At 44.7% G+C, this 19,003-nt stretch overlaps 1 protein-coding gene and 1 long non-coding RNA gene across 3 annotated transcripts in view; one reads left to right on the forward strand and one right to left on the reverse strand.

Annotated features, from left to right (window-relative positions):
- Window positions 1–1,187, forward strand: part of LOC108527491 (uncharacterized) — a 54,563-nt gene extending 53,376 nt beyond the window's left edge. Inside the window, exon 6 of the long non-coding RNA XR_001884824.1 lies at window positions 882–1,187. This is a non-coding gene — a long non-coding RNA (uncharacterized LOC108527491). The remainder of the gene's footprint in view (window positions 1–881) is intronic.
- APCDD1 (APC down-regulated 1) overlaps window positions 1–18,997 on the reverse strand; it is a 34,362-nt gene extending 15,365 nt beyond the window's left edge. For both annotated transcript variants that reach the window (XM_017868809.1, XM_017868810.1), the window contains exons 1-3: window positions 18,808–18,997; window positions 4,621–4,804; window positions 1,254–1,785 (exon numbers count right to left, since the gene is read on the reverse strand). In XM_017868809.1, coding sequence (XP_017724298.1) covers window positions 1,254–1,785; window positions 4,621–4,804; window positions 18,808–18,865 — 774 coding nt within the window. In that variant the 5' untranslated portion in view covers window positions 18,866–18,997. The remainder of the gene's footprint in view (window positions 1–1,253; window positions 1,786–4,620; window positions 4,805–18,807) is intronic.
- Window positions 18,998–19,003: the final 6 nt, after the last annotated feature.

Genomic DNA, 19,003 nt, shown 5'->3' on the forward strand with positions numbered 1-19,003 from the left:
CCACCAAGCAGGCTTTCTCAGCAGCTATTTCATCATTATAATAAAAGCCACTTGCATTGCACAAACTCACAATAACATAGATAAAAAAAGGTAACACGGAGCAGTCTTTGGCGGAGGAAGTGCCCTGTGATATCTCTATTGGTTGAGTAGTCTTGGAGGACTAATAAGAAAAAAGATTTTTAAAAAATGAAGAAACCACCAAACAAAAGTTAAGCAGGGTTCACAGTTACGGAGCCACTGTGCCGGAGAGAGTTCCACGAAGCCAATGGGGATGGCCAGGGAGATACTCCACAGAGACCTGCCCACCGCCCAGCCCTAGCAGGCCCGGGTCTGCATGTTCACACTGTGCCCTGGGCAGAAGCCCACTCCCCTCCTGCCTGGGACTTCACAGGCTCTGCGGGGAGATGGTGGAGGCGATCGAGTTACACATGGACATGTACTCTGAGCTTGTGGGAAGGAAATGCCTCATGAATTCCAAATATAATTAGTAGAATATCATTCAAGGAAAAGACGTTATAAGGTTTAATTGTTTCCTGCCCTCCTTAGTCCCCTCTTCTGATTATGGTGACTTTACATTTTCCGTAGTGAAATGAAAAGAGCGTGGGGTATGGAGGAAGGACCTTTGGGCTCACGGTCCAGCAGGAAAACTCAGTAGCCGTGTGGCCTGCACAGGAGCCTTAACCCCTGGGACCTCAGCAGGCTGTGCTGCCTAAGAGTGTCAGGACTCACCAGGGTTTCCTGAGGACTGGAAGCAGTGACTCTGGTGGATGGTCTCCGTGGAGTCTAACACCCCACACAAATCCCACTGTCACCTCCCTTTTCTCTCCCTCCCCACCTCCTCCAGGGCCCGGGTGGCTGCTATTGTTTAGTATCTTTTCTAGGTGTGGTTATGACATCACCTTCGCACTGTCCTCTTGGAGTCACTGAAGAGGTTCCTGGGATGGGAGACCTGAAAGGAGCCTTAGGAATTTTCTAGAACCATCATCCCACACCACCACCCACTTCGGTAGGAGAACCGAGGTTCCAAGTCACAGGGCACGTTGGTGGCAGACCCAGGTCTCCTGACTGGCTACAGCGCCCCCCAGCCCCAGCCTTCCCCGTCTCCTCCCACCTCGCAGTAGCCCCACCTTGGCCTGCCCCGCCATGAAGCAGAATTCCCCCTTTCAAGGGTGCCCTGAAGCCCCCATGGCAAGCCTTTAAGAAGGATTACCCACTTTATTCAATAAAGAGGAGAACACAGAGCTCTGAGGTACCTTGGCATTCTGCAGAGGGGGCTGGTAACTGGATGGCCGGTAGAACATCCTCTGGGTGGCATCAGTGTGAATGTCACCAAGGAAGAGCTCCTCGACCAGGTGGTCGAGGCTGTGGTGAAGGTACTGCTTCTCCACCCGGATGAGCTGAAGCTCATGCATGGCAAAGTTCACGGCCTTCGTGCACTCACAGCCATTCTCCTCTCGCCAGAGGTCATAGGCCACGTCTTGCACCCAGGGACCCCCGTCTGCGAGGAACCCCGGGCACGTGCGGTTCACCTGCTGGCCGAGCTTCTCGGCCACCGCCTCTGTGTGGCAGATCACCTGGACGTTGTGTAGCTGGTAGTCGGCTTCCGTGCCCCCTCGGATGATCCAGGAGGCCTGGCGGAGGCGGATCTTGCCCCGGATAATGAGAGTATAAGTGGGATTTGTGCACCGGTTGCTGCCATAATAAAACTGGTAGGCCTTGAAGGTGTTATTGTGGTAGAATCTGTAGGACCTTGTGATGAACTCTGGGCCTGACCTTACTTCACAGCTGGGAAAGAAAAGGGGAAGAAGAGACCTTTGTAAGCCCAAAGGTATGGGAAAGAGATTCATTATGGTATTAAGAAATTACAGAAATAATAATAAACTGCTGGGCCAGACACTGTTGTCAGCCCTTTAGAGATACCAACTCACTGACTCCTCACAACAACCTAGGAGCTAGGTATTATCATCACCCACATTTTACAGGTGGGGAAACTGAGGTTAGGGAACATGCCCAAGAGCACATGACCAGCAAGTGTCAGAGACAGTCCATGAATCCAGGCAGCCTGGCTCTGTCACTGCCTCAGCCAGCCTTCCACTAGCTTCAAGAGCAGGCCAGGAGGGCAAATACCTGCTGCCCTATGCAGGTATTTCTTTCTGGATAAGGAGGATGAGTGCTGTACTGGCCTATAAGAGAAGTTTCCTTATGCTAGTTCAAAAACGGTCGACTTCCTGAGCACTTTTATTTTATGGACCTTGTCTAAGTAGGCAGGTGCAAAACGTCCGTCATCCTGACACAGAAACTAGTCACCTGGCGCCTTCTCGTCCATTCAAAATTAATTCTCTCTCTAGTAGAAAAGTAAAGGGCCAATTAACTAAAAGCAAAGCTGACACAACAGAAATAAGGGTTCCTTTTGTTTGTGATGGTTGCCAATGTGGCATTAGATGAATGCTAGGTTCCTGAGCCAGAGACACTAAGGCAGGATCTACAGAGCATAACAGTAGTGGGATGGAATTGAGGGATTTCACACACGGCTCTGTCAGCCATTCATATATACTAGCTGAGGCTGCAACGGGGGGCACGGGGAGGTACTTAAAGCCCTGGCCAAATAACCTGGCCTTAGCCTTTCATTAGCTCCTAGTCTCAGTTATGCTATGACTTTCAGCTCATCAATTGGAGCCTTCCCACTCTGCTCTCTATGATGCTAACACAGGTTCTGGTTTGAACCGACGAAGCGTTGCTAAATCAAGCAGTCAGGCTAAAATGCCAAACACAAGTGGTTTTCAAAATTGCTAACACTTTAATTTGCTCGTTGATGGACTGGTGAAAGATAAGCATTATTTAGAAGGGGGTACCGTTGCTACGTAAAGTTTGACACTTGCTGTCGAGTAGCATCCTATGGACATAAAGCACTCAACGGTACCTGGGGTATCTGTAATCTTAGAAAAAGGAGACAGAAAACACCCCAGATTTCTCCCACAAGGAAAGAGAAGGTTAGTGTAAGCAGTGATTCATGTTACATGAGGTTTAGAAAAGAAGATCCCGTATTTTTAATTTTTTAATCTAAGCATCAACAGCCTGCCACGTACAGTGGATCTCAGGCCCACTCACTTCTCAATTGCCCCTGGAGCTCCTCTTACCTAAGCCTCCGTCCTCTCTAACCAGAATGGTTGCAAAGGTCTTTTAACTGGTCACCCCAAATCACTTTTCTCCCATCCATTTGCCAAACAGCAGCCAGAATGCCCTTTCAAAAAGTTGAATCATGTTTTAAGCACGGCCCCTGCTGTAAGCTCTTCAATGACTTTTCAGTTCTCTTAGGTTAGAAAAGCTGGTCTGCAAGATGCCTTAGAGCTGGCCTACCCGCCCCAACAGCCTCATCTGAGGCTATCTGCCCTGCTTTACTGCATCCCAGCCACAGGGCTCTCAGCCAGCCGGTCCTTCAATCTAGCCAGCCTCTTGCTCAGTCTGTATCTAGCCTGGCCTCTGGTTCTTTAAATACAAAGCTCTTTCTTCCCACCGTCTTTGCACAGCCAACAATGTCTCAGTTCAAGGGTCCCCTTCCTTGGTAGGCTTTCTGAACTCCACCCCGATTTTAAAATGGGCCCCCGGTATTCTCTTTTAGCACCTGTTGCCTCCCCACCCTCCACTTTCATAGCACTTCTTGTGTATTTACTTATAAAGCCTCTGATGATAGGGACCAGGTCTGTTTTGTTCACTGCTATATAAACAAAACTTAAAATAGTGTTTGGCATATGGTAGGCACTCAGTAAATATTTGTTGAATAAAATGATAAATATTTTAAAAGTATGTAACATGAAGGTTGTTTATGCAAATTGTTTATTGTGGTTATTTTGAGAGACCTCATTTTTATGAAATAAAATTCTGCATCTTCATCATCTTATACAATTTCTTTTTTTCTCTTCTCCGTATTCATCTGATCCCTCCCCAAGGAACTTGGAGGCTGCTATCCATATCCCAGGAACAGTGCATAGGGAGAAGTGATCAGATCCCAGAGTTAGTCTTGTTCATTCTCAGCAATTTAATGGGTAGAAAAAAAAAAATCGCAGATCTGCCTCTAGGCTATTTTTAAAAGCTCTAATGGAAGATAAGCCAGAGCTCAAACTGGGATAAATCTCAGCTTCATAGCATGGAAAAGAATCCAAGAGCTGCACCCTGGCTAGCAGAGCTAGCTTTTAACTTACTCTTAGAACCCTGAAGCCATGTATTAAATTACCAGAATATGGCTAGAATATTTACACCATCCGGAGCTTGCAAGTCATGTTTCAGGGTTGGTGAAACACAGACTCTTAATTTCACTTGCTAATGGTTTCTTTTTATACGCAAGTAGTCCCATAGAGTTCAGTAAACAAGGATCTATTCACTCACGCTGTGTGGTTAACAGGAGTACAATATAATCTCTGCTTTAGCATAAGATTTCTACAGTACTTAGCTATTTTTCTCAACCAACCATAATTTCAAAGAGTAGTTTGGTTCTTCATTAGAACTTAGACAACACCTAAATCATTGTAAGTGATAAAGTTTTATGCATCTGAGAACCCGTAAGAAGGGTCTTCCATAGTGGTGTGCTCTCTGGCCTCTCCCAGACCCCACCTGTCCTCTTACCCTGTGGAGACCCAGTGGCCCTCGATTGTAGGTGGCATCTGCACGGTGATCCTTGCGCCATTGTGGAGATGTTTGAGCATGTGATGGCACTGTGACTCCTTGAAAGCCCTCCAGGCGCTTTTCTCTAAGGACCTAGGATGGGACCTGCTGTCTGGATGAAGGAGGGCAGAACCCTCTCCCAGCCCTGAAAAATCAAAGTGGAAAGTTATAGCCAAAAGAAGAAGTAGCAGCAGACATGAATCACGCCAAACAACCACCTCTGCAGCAGTCAGTGGCTGAAGGTGGGAAATGATTGTTTATTGTACAAAGTGTCATCACAGTGCACACTCTCGCACAGGATGCACATTCCAAAGTGGCAAGTGTCATTGTAGATCAATTCCCTGGTGAGAAAACTGAGGTCCTTGGAGATCACCAACATAACTTGCTTGAGATCACTTAGCTAGTTCCTGGCAAAGCCAGAGATCAAATCCACGCATCTATGAAGCAACAGTGAAGGTTGTGCATCTAAGAAGGGTTTGTGCAGGGTGGCCAAGGGAATGTGACCGGCACTGTAGGAGAGAGAAATGAACATGTCTGGAGTCACCAAAGTGGAGGAGGTGGGGAGAGGTGAAAGAGCTGTCATCAATAAGGGTGAATTTATACAACGGCAGATTTAGGTGAGGAAAGGAAGCATCAAGGAGACCAGCCTCAGTGAAACTGCAGCCTGGGCAGTGATGGAAGGAGAAGGCCCAGGGGACTAGGAAGATTCCCAGCTGGGATCTGCTTGCCGGCTTGACTCCATCTGCTTACACCAAGCCTTGCCTCTTCCAGTTCTCTGTCTTCAAGTGGATGCCCCCTACACGGCTGCTCACCAGGGGGTGTGAGCCTTACACCCTCCTACAATAGGGTGCATCCTTCTTAGATGCACAATCTTCACTGTTGCTTCATAGATGCGTGGATTTGATCTCTGGCTTTGCTAGGAACTAGCTAAGTGATCTCAAGCAAGTTATGTTGGTGATCTCCAAGGACCTCAGTTTTCTCACCAGGGAATTGACCTACAATGACACTTGCCACTTTGGAATGTGCATCCTGTGCGAGAGTGTGCACTGTGATGACACTTCGTACAATAAACAGTGTCACACATGGTGTGACATTTCCCCCCAATTATCTTCCAAGTCCAGCCCCTCACCCTCAAAAGGCCAGAAACAAGCTAAACATACAATATAGGGCTTTAAATGAAGAATAATGGCAATATTACATATGTTTATTTCCCAGGGGTAAAGAAATACTAGCAGTGAGCTTATCTTCAGAACGAGTCGTGCAGGTTGGCCACAATCTTCCCAAGCACAACTACCACCAGCCTAATGTTCAGAATAAAGCAATTAAAACTAAACGAATGGAGTTATCACCCGAAAGCCACGGTCTCCTCTGATACTCACTCCCAAAGTGATTAACAAATCAACAGGCATTTATGGCGGATCTACTACGTATTTAGCCCTGTGTTCGCAGAAAAGACACTAGTTAGACAACGGTACAAACTTTTTAAAAATATAAAAAACAAAATGTACCTGTTAGAATACTACTGGTGAGGAAGCAATTATGTTTTCATCAACACATAAATAGCTTCATAGAGAAGGCATGGTTTCTGAGAGATGATTTGAAAATGAGAAGTTAGATTCAGAATATAGTGACTTACAGCAACATGATGAAAATCTACCTGGATAAACTGAGACCTGCAGGATAACTTCAGATATCTGTTAAATATTCAGATATTTACCATCATGTGGACAAAACATTCAAAAGACTGAACTAGTTTTTGATGGAAAGTCTTGGTGTTGAGAAGACAGAAGTTTCTGTATCTGAACTCCCAGATTTTCCCTCTAAGTAGAATTCTGGCTTTGAGATGGAAAGACAGCTTCTGATTGTTCTTACAGATTTTACATGCAATGGATGTCCGTGAGACAAATATGGGTATTACTCAACTAAATGAAAATTGTGAAAAGAGATTCTAGACACAAGAGGACAGTGCTATGTTCAAATTTAAGGCAACCTCACTCAGCCCTGTTTAGCCAAGTCCCTTAATTCTGGCCTGAGCTAGAATGGGGCAAACTCTAAACATGAGAACTCTGCCCAGTGTTATTATTATTCACGGTCATGGTTATTAAGCCAGGGCTTCCTTTCCTGAGGCCTCGAGTTCCACTGAGGGAAGGCATCTCCACTAGAGTGGTACTCCTGGGCATTCCCTCCCTGTCCCTCATTCTGCCCTCCCCTGGTGAAGGCACATGAGTTATGGAAGTGGAAGCAAGCATGCTTGACTCAGTCATTTTTTTCTTTTCAAAACCAGCCTATTTACCAATCACATGCATTCTGATCAGCTCCCTCAGGCAGTGAGGACCATGCCCCTTTAGTTGTTCAGCTGTGGCACTGGGCCAGATGGGAAGTCTGAAACATTCGGGGGAACTATGAGCACTCCTGTCACGGGCACCCATCTACACTGTGTCTTCTGATCGAGTATTCATCACTATGCTAATGTTTTAATCCCCATGTGCCTCACCCTCGTGTTGAACACTCTCTTAGTTCTGAACCAGAGTAGGGGAGAGGGGACTGCTCATGGGACTTCCACCAGCCTCAACAGTTGTAGTTATCTTGGTAACTGTCAACATTTCCTCAGTGTCCCTGCTAGGCAGTCAAGGAATGAAACCGGGTATAACTTGCTGTCTGGTGGGTCAACAGTGTGATCAATTTTCATGCGGCTAACTTAAAATAGATTTTAGTTAAAGTTATAAGGTATTGGGAGTTGGGGAAGATTCTGCTTTAAATATGCTACTAAGCATTCAGTAAAGAAGCTGTCATCTCACTATCAACCAAGCTGTGTTCTAAAACTTGATTTGTAAACCTCTACACCCTGCAAGTGTTTTCCCATGAACATAATAAAAGTCAGGAGTGTAGTGGATGTGGGTAAAATCTCCAGAGTTCAGCTGAGTTCAGCTGCTTGAGTTTGAAACTAGATCTGCCACTTGAAGGACTGCATTGGATCCAAGACATCAAGGAGTGTTAAGATGTATCATTATTTTATTATCAGTGACAAAACATGCACATTTAAACAATGACATGTGCCTTAACAACAGTCCTGAGATAGCCGTGAACTATTTGCAGCAGCCTCCGACAGCACTGACATTTCTGTTTCTAGTCAAAGACATTTGGCAATTTCTCTTGCATTTGGTGGCACTGCTGCACGTGTGACAGGTAATCTGTTTGCTCTGCATGTATCTCAGCAACAAAACAGAAACAATGCCTCGTCTGTTTTGGCCTTTCTCCTTTCCTAGTAGTCGATTGATGCTGTGTGAGAAAATACGGAGTTGCAGTTATTCTTCCAGCAATAAATACTTGCTTCACTAAGGCCAAATTAACGCTCCACTGCTCTATTACGAGATCTGTCTGATTTTCACTGTGATTTTCCTTTTTCAGTGCTGAGAGTATATAACTTATGAGTGAGGGAGGAAAAACACCAAGCATGCTGACTCAGATGTGTACTCTCTTGATGTTCAAAACCAGCCTATTTGCAATGAATCTCCAGATGAGTCCCAAGGACGAACATAAAAGAGGTGATGTGGGGACAGTATGAGCATCTGTGTTCAGGTTCACACAGGCAAAGGGAATGTCACCCCTCGTGGCTGCTGCCTGGAGGCCAAGGGAAACTGAGGTCCCCACTGACCGTGAGATGCACACCCCCTGCAGGGATCTTAAATTACAAAAAAGATGGGTATCTTGCAGTCAATAAAACCCAATATTAGCACAGTGACCTTAAACAAATCACTTAACTCTCCAAGCCTCGGTCTACTCGTCAGTGACGAAGGGATAAAAACATCACCCACTTCTTACGGTTGGTTTCAGTTGAGCACCATGTTGGTTGGTATTATTTCAAGTAATGATCTTAGACCACCCTCAAAAAGTCCCCTCTAACTAACAGAACAGCTAAAATCAGGGTAAAGTCACATGGAGGAGCCAGGCTCACTCTGAGCTCTGAAGAGGACAAAGTGTAAGGACACAGGGACTCCAGGCAAAGTTAAATGATGACCCTCAATGTAGAAGAGAGTGAGGCCCAAAGTGCCAAGTTCTGTGGTTGCTGATAAGTTCCACTCGGTTTAACAAATACCTGTCAGTGAGGCTGGGCACAGTGGCTCATGCCTGTAATCCCAACACTCTGGGAGGCTGAGGTGGGAGGATGGCTTGATGCTAGGAGTTTGAGACCAGCATGGGCAACATAACAAGACCCCATCTCTACAGGAAAAGAACCGTCAGGCATCGTGGCACAAGGTTGTAGTCCCAGCTACTCAGGAGGCTGAGGCGGGAGGATCACATGAGCCCAGGAGTTCAAGGCTTCAATGAGCTATGATCGCGCCTCTGCACTCCAGCCTGGGTGACAGAGTGAGACCCTGTCTCTAAAATAAACAAGTACGACATACCTGTTCACCTTGACTTGCTAGACTTTAGGAGCCAGAAGCATAAAGACTATCAAAGATGTTTTGTGTTTTGTTTTGTTTTGTTTTTACTTTGAAGCTTTTAAGGTCTCACTGGCCTGGATGTCAAAGAACAAGGGTCAGAATGATGAAGGAGGTTCTGGGGAGAAAGCTAGGGAGTTCAAAGGCGGAGAGAGAGGGAGTGGTGGGTAGCACTTGCATGGGCCATTCATAAGACTAGAGTCACACAGGAAAGGAGGCCTACAGCTATGTTTTTAACCAGTGATGGAAGAAATAAAATCTAAGAACCTCCAATACACAAATTATTGGAAAGCAGGAAAAAAATGATATTAAAGAGCCCAGGGTTTCTCAAGATCAATATCCATTTCGCTATTGCTCACATTTGACAATGAGCACAGCTCAGGAACCCAGCGAGGCTGGCAGTGCAGCCAGGGCACCCATGTGAGCGGCCAGAGGGAGAACCCCAAGGCTGGCACAGCTCCCCAAGGACACAGTGATTTCAGGCTCACACTCTAGGTTAATATTCTATTTCTAAGATGGAAAAATGGGGTTGGTATTTATTCCATTTTTAAATTTTCCCTTCAAAGTACCCAACATTTTCATTACTCTTAAGGAGCAAAATTAATTTTACTCTTAAGGAGCAAAATTAAAGGGGTCAAGTGAAAGAAGTTGCTGTAAGGCAGGAGAAACTGACTCTTAGGCCTTCAGTTCACCACTGCAAGTGGTCTCCGGTGTTTACTTGGCTCATCTGATGTGGCAAATGTGGATGACTTTCCTGTGAGTACTACTTCTGTTAAATGGCTGGGAATTAAAAAGTCATTTGAAGCACCCATTTCAGCTGCAGCAGAGGCCAAGCATAAAAGTTAGACCGGTAAACCCCAAAGCTTCCTCTCAAGGATCAGTCATGGTATGCCCTCCAAGGACATTCGTCTTAGATTTCTGGTCAACTAAGGAGCTCTTGTGTTTGTTGCATCGCCTGAAGTAAGTCAATTCCAAATTCGGGACTGGAACTAGCGAATCATTCACTCATTCATTCATTCCATCAGGAAGGCTCTGAAGGGCCAGGCACTGTTCTGGACATAGCAGCCACAAACATTTCTCCCCTGGGAGTCTCAGTTGGACAAGAAACTGTAGGGTTGTAGAGGACTCTTCAGAGAGGGGTAAGGGTCTGAATTCTTCCTTGAGGGTTCAAGGAGAGGCATCTCTATCTTGAAGATGGAACAGAAGTGGTCTAGGAGGAGTGTGCTTGAGCACACTCAAGCATGGGGGGGCAGGAGTGACAGATTCACGTAGGAGGCTCTAAGAGAGGGGGACACAGGGTGACCTAGGACAAGGGGCAGAGGGAGGCAGGGTCACAGTCGAAAGCACCACACATCTGTTACGCAGAGTGGGGACTTCACTGGAAAGGTGAAGGGGGGCCACCAAAAGATTTTCTGCAATGTCGTGGTGTGGTAAATATTTCATTTTGGAAAAATTGCTTTTCTGTTTTTTTTGGAGGGACATGGGGGACAGATTGGAAGCAGGAAGATCAGTGATGAGGCTACTGCAATGGTTCAGTCTTGTATGATTTCTTGATTGGATAAATGAGAAAGATAAAAGAAGGGAACAGCTCCCAACAAACTGCAGTAAATCTTTTTTGTAGTGTTGGAGAGGCATTGGCCATCTTTTGCATCTTGTGGGGGGAAGAATTACCAAAAAGTTATATTAAAAAAGGAAGAAAGGAAGGAAGGAAGGAAGGGAGAGAGGGAGGGAGGGAGGGAGGAAGGGAGGCAGAGAGGGAAGAAGGAAGGGTCACAGGAAGGAAGGAAGTAGGGAGGCAGGGAGGGAAGGAGGAAGGGAGCAAGGGAGAAAGGAAGGAAGGAAGGAAGGAAGGAAGGAAGGAAGGAAGGAAGGAACCTACAGTAATTTAGCACTACATTTGCATCTGAAAAGGAACTTTTGTAAAATATATATACAGTCTCTTTTAATACATTTTAAATTGCATAAATCAATCATCTCAGTGTTTAGCAATGCAAAGTTCAAGGACCACACTAATAATAACCATTCCTGTGTGAGTACACCTATTATTTATAATAATAAATGTGCTTATTATATATAATGCTAAGTTTTTAAGCCCCTCCACTTTTTTTTTTTTTTGAAGTTTAAGAGCAAAGATTTAATAGGCAAAAACAAAAAACAAAAAACAAGAAAGAGAAAGGAAAACAGTTCTCTAGTGAGAGAGAGGGGACTCCTGAGAGGAAAAGACCCTAAGCCCCTCCACTTAATTGGATTACTTGTGTAATTGGAAGTGTTGGCTAATCACAATATTCGGTTGTTGAAACTTCTGCCATTGTATGTCAAATGCAGTTTGACCTTATTATCTTTCTTTGATGATCCAGGTTCTTAAAAGTGCCTTACGGTCATTATCAGGAACAACCGTGCCTGTAAAATGGGGCTGTGGATAGAAAGGAATGAACCTGTAACAACTCTGTGTAGACTATGAAAAGCTTTTTCCTCTTATTTTACACATAAAACAAGAGTTAGAAACCATATACTATATGTGAGAGTACACACACAAATAATGTCAACATTTTGATTAGTTGAATTGAAGATTCTAGATGTTAATTAAGGGGACTAGCGAATGGAGTCCCCATTCACTAAGATTTTGTTGTGAGTGAATCTGCAAAAAAGAGTTACCTGAAAGGATCAAACAAATATTAAGAAAATGGCTGTGAGTTTTTGGTCTTCAAAGTGGTTTTGGGTAAGTCATCTAATATATGCCTTTCTTTTTCCTCTATAAACTAAACATAATGATCATGATGATGATGACTAATGTTTGCATTACACTTGACAATTCACTTTATGTATATATCATCTCATTTGATCAAATGCTAGCTACTATACAGGTACAGAGGCACTCTTGATTGAGAATGTATAAAGTCAGTTCCATGGTACTATCTAAACTGGAAGCTCTCCAGGGACTGTTCCTAGTCCAGAGGAATTCTGAATAAGGTTATCCAAATGATTCCACCATAAAATGGTCTCAGACATTGGGGGTCCAATGGTCTGGGCCCTGATAAAATTATTATGGCAAAGGGAATAGTTTCTTTCAAATGAATGTCAGACAATAAAGTAGATTCTGGAAGGAGTGGTTCATCTGTAAGAAACAAATTAAGTCCTGTGTGCTTTAGGACATAATTTTATTGACGACCATGTCCAGAAAACTAAATGAGATCCTGGAGCTCTGGAGGGCTCGGTGGTATGTAAGTGTGTGCACCTGCATGTGTGCACTAGTGATTTACTTCCAAGGAATACATTACCCCACGACAGTAATCCCAAATGACTGCACAATGATTGTAAGTACAATCGTAATCACAATAGTCTACCGGAGAGTGAAAATTCCCAAAGATACCACATTTTAAAAATAGAGTCACCTAAATGAAAGGAGGCACAAGGTTGACCATTTACACTGAGGTTTATGCCCTAAGTCAAAGGTCTGTGTGTCGGGTTAACTGTTCACATCCCCTGAATTCACCAGACGATGCACACAGAAAGCAGTCCTTGGCAGTTTCCAAAGTGAACACACACAGTACCTCTGCTAGAGCCCTCCTCAGCAGATCTCATTCCTAAACCCATGGTGCTTTGAGCAAGCAGGCCAGTGTATGCAGAAACCAAACAGAGCCTTTGTAGAGAGTGAGAGAAGAAAAAGGGTAGGGTGCCTGCTGGACTTTTGCAAGTCAACATTCATTCATTCAACAACTGGTTGAGTGCCTACTACGTGCTCAGGTATCTCTTAGGCTTGAATCATCGTGACATACAGGGGAAAAAGTAAAATAGGACAGTATACTCCATGTCCAAGTCCCTGATTTTCAATAAAGTTTTTTTTGCTTTTTTTTTTTTTTTGAGACAGAGTCTTGCTCTGTCGCCCAGGCTGGAGTGCAGTGGCACGATCTCGGCTCACTGCAACTTCTGCCTCCTGGGTTCAAGTGATTCTCCTGCCTCACCCTCCCATGAAGCTGGGATTACAGGCGTGCGTCACCACACTCAGCTAAATTTTTTTTGCATTTTTCTTTTTTTGATGTTGTTTTTTGTTTTTTTTTTTTGAGACGGATCTCCGCTCTGGTCGCCCACGGCCTGCGGAGGTGCAGTGCTGCGTTCTCAGCTCACTGCAAGCTCCCGCATCGGGTTTACGCCATTCTCCTGCCTCAGCCTCCCGAGTAGCCTGCAGGACTACAGGCGCCCGCCACCCTCGCCCACGCTAGTTTTTCGTATTTTTTCGTAGAGACGGGTTTCACCCTGTAGCCAGGATGGTCTTCGATCTCCTGACCTCCTGATCGCCCGTCTCGGGCCTCCAAAAGTGCTGGGATTACAAGCTTGAGCCACCGCGCCCGGCCTTGCATTTTTCTAAGTAGAGACAGGGTTTCGCCATGTTGGCCAGGCTGGTCTCCAACTCCTGACCTCAGGTGATCCGCCTGCCTTGGCCTCCCAAAGTGCTGGGATTACAGGCGTGAGTCACCACGCCCAGCCTCAACAAAGTTTTAACAATCTGAATTATCTAGATGAATATATTCCATGGTTTTTCACCTGCCTATCTATACTGACTGAGAAATAAAAAGTTCCAATGCATTTTATACATAATAAATGTAAAATTATTTGGGAAGGAAACAATAATTTGCAAGCACACTTGGAGCTAAACTAATCTTTGATCAGGTTAATCTCTGTACATGTACTCTAAGGCTTAAGGGAAAAAACTGAACTTGAAAAAGACTAAGTATAATGTCAAAATATCAACAATGATGGAGAGCTTAAAATGATTCTCTCCTTGTTCATTTTGCAAGTTTCTGTACTTTATATAATGTGCCCTGCATACTTTAATAATCAGACTGAGAAAAGTGTTTTCAAGTTAGAATTGTTGTGACACATAAAATGTGACTGATTAGATTAAATGCAGGTAATTACTTAGCCATGAAATTGCCTGCCCAATTAAATACACAGTCATTACTGTAAACGTGTGCTTTGAAGTGGGGGCTGGTAAATAAACTCCAGCACAGCTTTCCATTTTTTTGAAATAAAAGCATGTATGTATTGCAGACAGTACTGAATTTTACCACCATTGTGGTACTTGTGCTTATCAAGTTCTTGTTTTTATTTCCTTTTTTTTTTTTTTTTTTGCAGTAAGCTTGCTGCTTTTACCCATCTTGAAATCTTCATATCTAAAGGCAGTCTCTCTTTATGAGAAATATAATAAGGTCAAGTTTTCAAATTCCTGGCTCCATTTGACTTTAGTTGAAAACAAGTTACTTTTCTGTGCCATTTTCTAGTGCCATTGTTCTCAGGGTGGACACTGGGGCTGAACCAGAGGTTGCAAAGTTTGCATGTTGGATCTGCAGCTGACTAGTCACATCCAGCCTCTTCAGCACAGTTGTGGTCTGTGTGTGTGTGTGTCTGTGTGTGTGTCTGTGTGTGTATGTGTCTGTGGTCTGTGTCTGTGTGTCTGTGTGTGTCTGTGTCTGTGTGTGTCTGTGTGTGTGTGTGTGTGTGTGCACATTTGTGGGATTCCCAGCAGGGAAAATAGTGCAATCAACTGCAGTGTTCCATCCACTCAGCTGTGAGGCTCTACATTCAGTTTACTCCCTTTCAGCCACTGGACCTGGCAAATGGTGGCTCCTGGCACGTAGTAGGCCCTCATAGATGAACTTACTGAATAAATGGTTAGCTGAATGAATGAAACCAGAAAACCCTTGCAGAACAAAATACTCTTGATAATTTTAGGGTGATACCATATCCTTTCTCCAACCTTGAGATGTACATACCTATCACATGACTTTCCAGAATAATTTTATTCCCAAATTGGCGAGGACTAAGCAATGGCCTGTGTCCACAAAACCAAGCCATTAAGAACTTATACTTGGAGGATGGTAGTGGATTTTTTCCTGGTTTTCCCTGCGATCACTTCAACTCCAGGGGAAGAGTCTACTGAAGACATGCCCTGCTGTGTATCTTTCAACCGATGTAGACAATAATCACTAACACATCATCTTCTATTTCTGGTCTGAAATGTTTTATGCCTCCCTTTGATTGATTATATTGTCATCAGTCTGTCCCTAAATAGTAGTATGTAATTACACAGACATATCACGCACCTATATTTAGTTCTTTTCTCATTTAAGGGGAAAAAGAATGAACTTGGCTAGTATAAAAGAATGAAATTGGCTTGTGAATGTATTTAACAAGAGGATATTTAACATCTGTCTAAGACCCTTGCCCCTGTTGGGTACAGATAAGTCATGCTTCTTTTCAAGATCTCATTTTCTTTTTATGACTAAGAGAGGGGGAAAAAGTGCAGGAAAGACAATGTTTTTTTGGCCACAAAACTGTCCTTAGTAAAATAGTTTTCAAAGATTTCTATTTAACCCTATATAAATGTTTCCTCACATTGTGTCGGTTAAACTCTCATTTGGCAACCTGCAAAGTTTTTAAAAGTCTTGACAGAATATGCTTTAATGAAAGGGGAGAGCTGAAAGAGCCTTCACCTCTCAGAAAAGTCAACGAATTCTACAAAAGTAAACAGGGTGTGGGAATAGAACATCTCTCCCAACGTCAGCTCCAAAACTGAAAATCAAATGTTTCCATTAGCAAAGCGAATCAGGCACTCCGCTGGGGCATTACAGCCACAATTATTCTGGATACCTCATGCTAATCTGTGTTTTGGAGCTGAATGATTTCTAGCATTTGACATCTGAAACTTTTGCGGCTTTTATCTAAGCAAAGAAAACAGTGATAATGGACGTCTTCCAGCTGCATACCTTCATGACATTAAATAGGCTTTATTTGGATTAAGTATTGCAATTGTTTTCAGAATCTGAAGAGGAGGAAAGGAAAACTGACATGTATACTTTTATGCCATCAAATTTTGAACTTGGGTCTCGCACCACATTTGCAGTCTTAAATAAACAACAGGCTTAAGTCTTGCCAGAGCCTCATTTCAGTGATAGGATTTAGGGGTGATTTATAAATTGCAGTGAATTGAAATAGAAGTAGCCACAAAACTGAACAAAGACTGGATGCCAAACATAATGGTTATCTACCTCATCCTCACACAGGATGCACTTCTTGCCCTTCTTAACCTCACTTGGTGGTGTTAACAAATCATCTCTAAATGATGTGTGAAACGAAATTTATTAAAGTTTGTCACAGAAACATTCAACACCCTAGAACAAATGCTTTTATCTACTAAGTTGACCCATAAATAGACAAATGGTATCCTATGGTTAGGAAAATAAAATGCCTGTTTATCAGGAAAAGAACCACTAATCCATTCTAAGAAGATTTCAAGAACTGCCTTCCGATTTGTGACTTCTATTTAAATATATGATCACGCTCCATCTGTTACTACAGAATTCTTAAATGCCTGCAAAGCGCCTATCAGTTGAGTAGGACATATTCGGCAAACCATTCCCTTGCTTAGGTTGAGTAATACCCATTTGTTGTTAAACCTACTTCAATCAAGTAGATGTCAGCGGGGAAAAGGGGAAAGGAAGAATATTCCATTCTTTTCTGGTGCTTTACATGATCCTTGCTAGTTATGGCGACCCTTTCTTAAATCCTGAAGATTTATAACTTGAACAATGATCTCCTCTGTTTCTTTTCTGCACTAGAGTCTGATACTCTCTGCTGGATCTAAGTAGATCTTTGAGCAACTTTAGTTTTAATAACTGTGCCATTGCAGATCCATTCTGAAATTGGATCACTTTTCATAGGTTTATTTATGTCATCCAACTCAACTTTGCAAACCTCCCTTTTTATCTTATCTTCAAAATACATATGCACAGAGGTGTACACACACATGCACACACACATATACCAGCACGCACACGGTCTGGCTCCACTGTGCTCCCATTTATGCTCAGACTACTCTTCCCAGTTATTTCCTTGCTCCCCATCCCCCTCCCAACACCATGGGGTCTGGGGAGCCCTCCTCCCCGAGATCCCCAGTCAGGGAAGATTCCAGATGCACATTTTCAAACTCAGGAAATTTGGGGCTCCTGTCCCCATTGAGGATATACTTGGGCTCTTGTTACCTGTCAGCCATTACTACCCCAGTTTGGACTGCTAAATAGGAAGTGTAATTACAACTCCTACCTCTCAAAAGAGGAAGAACATGTTCAGAGTTACACTAGGTTGCATCTCTGAGGATCACTTTTGCAGTTTAAAAGGCAATTATTTTACCCCCCAAAATGCTGTTCATGCCAAGCTTTCAAGTAATTTTTTAAATTTTAAAATCATTTGACCACACTATCTTTTTTCTTCACAGATATTACAACAATTTAAGGGGGACAATTTTTCCTGTTTCATCTCTCTCTTTTTTCTTGTGTGTGTGGCAGCTGCTGTTTGATCTGTTCATTGGCTCTGATTTGTTTCATGTTTCTGCCAAAGATTAAAACTGCTCTGTAATTCTAAGCAGATGGGCCTAGGAGTCCAACCCTATAATTATACCTTCTCTCTTTTTGCCCTCGAACTGCAAGCCTTCCATCCCGACTGTTAAAATTCTGGGATCACTGGGGCTCTGAGTACACCTTGGCAACTGGACAGGTCTGGCCCAGCCAGACAGGTTCACAAAGACTGTGGAGCTATGCAAGCCATCCACCTGGGGCAGGACTACAAAGAAAAGAGCATCCCGGTGGCTTGTGGGTTAACAATCCCTTGACCCTCCGGAGGGAAGGTCCTCAGCCTGACTTTCAGTCCTGGCTACCATGCATTTTGAAGCTGGAGCCCGCTGCACGTTTGGGGTGGCTGTGGTGGGTCTTGAGGAAGGAGAACTGTGAAGTCATGCTGTTGAAATGTCAGGTGTCTGACCATTAGGGACAGTTTGCTCAGGACACCCATATCAACACGACGTGATCTGCCACGGCCTGTCAGGATTATGAACCCGACGCACCATAAAAACCTGCCTTGTTCACCCCAAAGAAATTCTGTTTTGGTGTTTTCAGTGTAATTTCTGGAACCCGTTGAAAGGGCTGATGTTCTCTAGCTAAAGGTTTACTAGAACCTCTGGGGAAAAGTGGCACAGGAAGCCCAGGAAATGGGGCGTCAAGTTTGGGTGCACCGTAGGAGACTGGTTATAATGCTTAAATCTTGGCTAACAGGAGTCCCCTGTTTCTTAAAATTACACCCAGAGAACGCAGCAGTCCACTTGGGAGAAAACCCCACAACCCCGCCTCAATCGGGAGGCAAAGTGCAGGCAGACAACGAACACTGGTTTTCCGAAGGCAGGCAGATGTGACTTCCCAAATGATCAGTTTCTCTTTCCACTCTCCTAAAAGCTTGGAACACATCAAGAGCCTGCTGCGTTCTGACATTTTGGAAAAAGGCTCGCAGAGCCGGCGATTTCATGGCAGTGTACAGTTAGAAAATCCAGCAGAGTGGACGAAAGTTTCCCTCGGACTGGATGCAATGGATTCTGGACATAAAAGGTGTCTGCGTGCGAGAGCTTCTACCCTTCCAAAAAGAACATTCGCGCAGCAAAGAGCTCCGGGCGCCCGGGGGTAGAGGGCTCCGAGCCTAGGAAAGTGGGTAGAGCCCCCTCTCCCAGGGCTGAGACAGCCGGCGCGGGGCTCCCCTCGGATCCGCCCCGCCGAGGGGACAGTGTGGACCCTGCCGCGATCCAGACCCGAAGCCTCCGCGGGCTCCGCGGCGCCCGGGCTGCCCCCTCCGTCTGGGAGCGCTCCAGTGGCCCTCGGGAACTCACCGTGAAGCAGGAGGGCCGGGAACAGGTATCTGAGCAGGAGGCGGCGCGGCCAGGACATTTCCAGTCCTGCTCTGGGCCCTCCCGCACGCTGCGCTCCGATTTGGTGACCGGGCAGCTGGGCGCGCGCTCTGCCCTCCGCCTCCGGCCGGGTGCCGCCGGGCCAGGCCGGGGCTTCAGGCGGCTGCGGCGCGCCCCA

The sequence above is a fragment of the Rhinopithecus bieti genome, unplaced genomic scaffold (genome assembly GCF_001698545.2).
Source record: "Rhinopithecus bieti isolate Rb0 unplaced genomic scaffold, ASM169854v2 scaffold_4654, whole genome shotgun sequence".
Lineage (NCBI taxonomy): Eukaryota > Metazoa > Chordata > Mammalia > Primates > Cercopithecidae > Rhinopithecus > Rhinopithecus bieti.